General features: G+C 51.0%; 1 protein-coding gene across 1 annotated transcript; it reads right to left on the bottom strand.

The window, feature by feature from the left end:
* Positions 1-3,969: 3,969 nt before the first annotated feature.
* B0H18DRAFT_1124814 (uncharacterized protein) lies at positions 3,970-4,499 on the bottom strand (the record flags this gene model as incomplete). The annotated part of the gene is made up of 2 exons (XM_048034910.1): positions 3,970-4,344; positions 4,395-4,499. 2 exons carry the CDS (start codon positions 4,497-4,499, stop codon positions 3,970-3,972), a joined length of 480 nt encoding a protein of 159 aa, XP_047887210.1.

Raw genomic sequence — 4,499 nt, 5'->3', positions numbered from 1 at the left:
CTGGGAGAGGACAGGGATCGTCGATAACACACCAGGCTGATTTTCGAGGGCGACAAACGTGTCCTGGAGCTTCTCAAGCGTGAGGGCGTCGTCCAGCAAGAGGGTCTGGCGAAGAGAAGCGAATTCGGCAGGCAGGGCGCGGATTAAAGCCATCAGGACGAGCTCATCGTCGAGTTTAGCGATGTCGAAGTCCTGGGGACGAAGGGCTTTCATATCGGACTTGAGCTGCGAAGCTCGCGTCGAAAGCGTCGACAGGGACTCGTCCTCGGCCTTGGAGAGGCTCAGGAGCGCGTTGTAGGTGTTAAAACGCGTACCAGGTCGTTTCTGCATGTGCACAGACTCCAGCTTCAACCACATCGCCTCAGGATCGTCCCTAATCGCCTCCAGATGTGTCTGCTGCTCCTCTCCACACACCCCCAGATCTCCCCAGCTGCCAGGTCCCTCCTGTTCTCGAAATCGCGCATATCTCGGCGTTCTGAGGCGTCCAGGGGCTGAGTAAACGAAGGCCTGGTCTCTGAGCCCTTCACAATGCGAAGAGCTGCAAGAGTGCGAAGTCTAGCCTCCATGTCAAGCCTCCATTGCTGATAGTTGCGATTGGTGAGCTTTGGGAAGGAAGCAGGGGACGGCGCCATGATGACGACTCGAAGGGCGACGTGCGGATGGATGGATCGAGCGAAGAACGGGGTAAAACGGCGCAGAGACGAGCGAGATATCGACCAAAGATCGAATAGGGGCGAAGATAGGGGCTTAAAAGCGCAGGAAGGCTGAAAGAGCGAAGGGGGACACCTTGGGAGGGCCACAGAGCGTTTGGACAGGCGGATATGGACGTCTGGAGGCCTTCAGAGCGCGGGGCTCATAACCTGTTGGCTGCAGTGCGCCTCAGAGCGAATTCCAAAGGCCTAAGTCGAGCTCTGTAAAGTCTTTTATTCAAGAAAGCGAAGATACACACCTAAGTCGAGCTCTGTAAAGTCTTAGGGACTTAGAGCTCGACGAGGCGGACTGTCTACGGTGTGCGTTACGTAAGGTGACCATAACTGTACAGTAGAAACAGCCACAAAGTCGAAATCAACGAAGCAGTGAAAAACCGGATGAGTGCAGGGGTTCAAATCCCTGAAGATGCAAACATTATGGAAAATGGTAGACTGAAGGGAATGACGTCGGAAAACGTACAGTATGCACGGTATAGTGATGGCGTCCATGTAGAATAAAGGAGAACACACCAGGACGCATTCCACGACTTGGACAGGGCAATGGAGCTCAGAATAATTCGCAGAAATGCGGAATAAATTCCGAGCTCAACATATTACTGACTAGAGAGCTATAAAAGGACAGCCTTATATTGGCTCAGAAGTCCATTGTAGTATGGCCTCTTCACTGTTGCTTAGTAAGCAATGCAAGTCTGCATTATTTCCAGAGCAACCATGACTTCTTCTGAGCGCAATCAGAAAGAAAGCTGCCTTTTCTATCCCCACATACCAAGGGCCATTGCATGAGAATAGGATGATGGTAGTGCATACAGAGGTTAGATATGTTCCAGGCAAAAACAATCTGAGGGACTGACAACCAAGCATAGCACCATCATACTATATAAATGGCACTGCTTCATATTGACAAGATTAGAAGATTTGGTGAGTGACGGGCGCTTAGTCATATTGACAAGATTAGTCAAAGACATGCTTATACTGGACTGCTACAATAGAGCTGCTGACATCAGGCTATGTGCATCCGCATTAGCACATGTGAGATGTACTGTCTTGCATTGGCCTACAACAGTCAGCACAATGTGAAGTCATGGGATTGTCTGATTTTATCTTATTTCCTACCATTTATCTAGCATTGCAGAGACCATCAGACTTTGATATACTATGTGTGGTAGTGTGGTGGCCCCACCTTATGACATTGCTAGCCTATATCTGTTGGTGCAAGTTGTGTCGTCTGGGAGTCTGAAAATTCAGGCTCAGATAAGCAACCCATACTAACAGTTACTTATCTCTGCTTATTGGGGTGGCTGCAAGTCACGTGCACTGTGGGAACAAACTGCCATTCCGGAGGAATCACTAAGGTGTTTCATGGTGGTCCATCATAAGAACAATACCTTCGTACCTCAGGGATTGTAACACCCAGTGCATGCTCTGGCTCATCCACTGTCATTGGTGCATCATCCGCACTGCTGCTGTTGGCTGCACAATGCCAGTGGGCTGGCAGTGGCTGAAACTGGAGCCATTTGCTGTGACACTATGGTGCGCTCAAGCCCTCACTATTGCCGCTGCCATGGTCAGGCAGCACAAGGAATGCAAGCAGCTTTGCACTGCCACATGTATCCACCTGAAGCAGTCATATCTGGTTTTCATTTTGTTGAAGGCACCCTCGAGCTGTGCATCCATGACTGGCTGTGCAATGGGCCTAATCCCCTTCTCATTCAAGGGACACTCTGCACAAACCACTCCAAACCTGGCATCTATGTCCCATACCTGCCCAGTCCTAGGCTGCAATTGTCAGCACATACACTGAAATGGAACAGACAGCATACCTCAGGAGGCCATAGGAACAGTGCATCACCCAAATGTGTCTCCATGACATTGCCAGGACAGCAGTATGTCACCATCAGCCATACTATGTGAGGGTATGGATTCCAGACTGGCTCACCAATGACACTGTGCACTGCCCACCATTGGGATACCACTATCATCAGGAAAAACCCCTTGTGTCCGCAAGTGGTTGAGCTTTTGCAAAAGTAGTGCTTGCAACGGAAAAGCAGTCACAGAGCACTTGCAAGCAGTTTGACCAATTTTGCATGCGCAAAAGCACTCCTGAGCACTGCTAGTAAGGTAGCAACCCGTCAGACCGACCAATTTATCACTTGAGAGAAGTGCTAATTATTCAGTGCAATTCAAAGTCTGGAGCGCATCCTGGGTCAAGGCCCCACAACGCAATTATTTTCCCACTATGACTGCCAGGGCAATTCACAGACAACATCACATTCAAATTTTACATGTAGGACTCGGAGTACAATTACAAAACAGAACCAAGGCATGTATCATACATCAAATGTACTACACATAGTATGGTATTTCCTCACTGGTGCCCCGCACGACTTCCCAAACCTCAGGAACAATGGGAATATTACCGTCCTCCATAATCTCCCATATTTCCACCTCAGAATTGTCTTCTGTCCCCGGTGCATTGATCTCTCCAACATCATGCCCTGCAACCACCTCCTCGGGAATGGGACCGCCAACCTGTCTCACCTCGCAGCCGTCATTGCCAATGAGAGGCCGTATGGCCACTATGCCCTCAGGGGCGCCCCAACACTCAACACGTCATTTGGTGTGCAGATACTTGCGGCCTTGCAGGATGTCCATGGGCCAGACAATGTCGAAATCCACTGGCATGAACATCATCTTCATGGAGTTGAAGAGGTAGATGCATTGGGTACTGAAGCTGTACCCTTCCACATGGCAAGCCACTGTCACTGAAGACTCCTTGAAGACGGGGATGTGTTGGAGGGGGAAGGGAAGGCGGAACAGAATTTGCGTGCCTTTCACGGTGGTAGGGATGAATGTGTTTGAGTGCATTTACTGAGTATCATAATGACACGAAACAAGAAAAATGAGCGGACCACGGAGATACTAGAAGTACAACATTACGAGAGATGGTTCCTTGTGCTACTGGTAGACGGGTCAGACTCAACCGTACCCCACATAGTCATGCTCCCAGGCTGGATCAAGGTCCATTGCGATGTCCTCGGCCATCCTGCCGTTCACGTCGGACTCGGTCGCCTCGTCTTCGTCGGCCCCGTCTACCAACCAACACCCAGCAGACCAGGCACCCAGCGGCCCCAGGTGGCGGGCTCACCGCAATGTTTGTGTACTTGGTCTCCCTGTTCTTGTCTATGCTGTCAGGCACCCGAAAGACACTCCATTCCACGTCCAGCACCTTGCGCGGGTATGGGATGTCAACTGGCCACACTCAGTTGAACTCGATGAAGGAGTGCTTCATCAAACACATCGCCTCCATGTCCACCTTCCCGTTGGCATAGTCAAATAGGTCCTTGGTCACCTGGACACCACGGACCTTGAGGATGGGGAGGGATCTGAGCGGCCGCGGTGAGAAGTGGATGGGGAAAGTATTGTGGATCAAAGTCGACGGGACAAAGCTCTGCATGTCAGGCATATAGATGTTGAGCTTGGGGTGTGGCCCCGGCTTCCTTTCCTTTTTGTAGGGATTGAAGTGCGGGAAGACCTGCGAGAGTGTGGGCTGCTCGTACGGCCCGCGTATGGTGCCGTTGGCTTGTGTCCAGTCCAGCCCCCCTAACAGGGGGATGTGAATGGCAGGGGATGTGTCCTATTTTCACATCAGTATCAGGTCAGAGAATGGCAGTCAATGTGACTCACATCAACGTAAATCACGGCCTCAACGAGCACGGTGCGCCCCTCCTCTTGCTGGTCTAGCAGTGGCCTGCTTGTGCTTATCTCATAGAAATTGCGGATGGCCCCCAT

The sequence above is a fragment of the Fomitopsis serialis genome (genome assembly GCF_022376445.1).
Source record: "Fomitopsis serialis strain Sig1Antser10 chromosome Unknown B0H18scaffold_134, whole genome shotgun sequence".
NCBI classification, from domain to species: Eukaryota; Fungi; Basidiomycota; class Agaricomycetes; order Polyporales; family Fomitopsidaceae; genus Fomitopsis; species Fomitopsis serialis.
The sequence above is the reverse complement of the archived record's forward strand: the minus strand, read 5'-3'. Positions and strand labels throughout refer to the sequence as shown.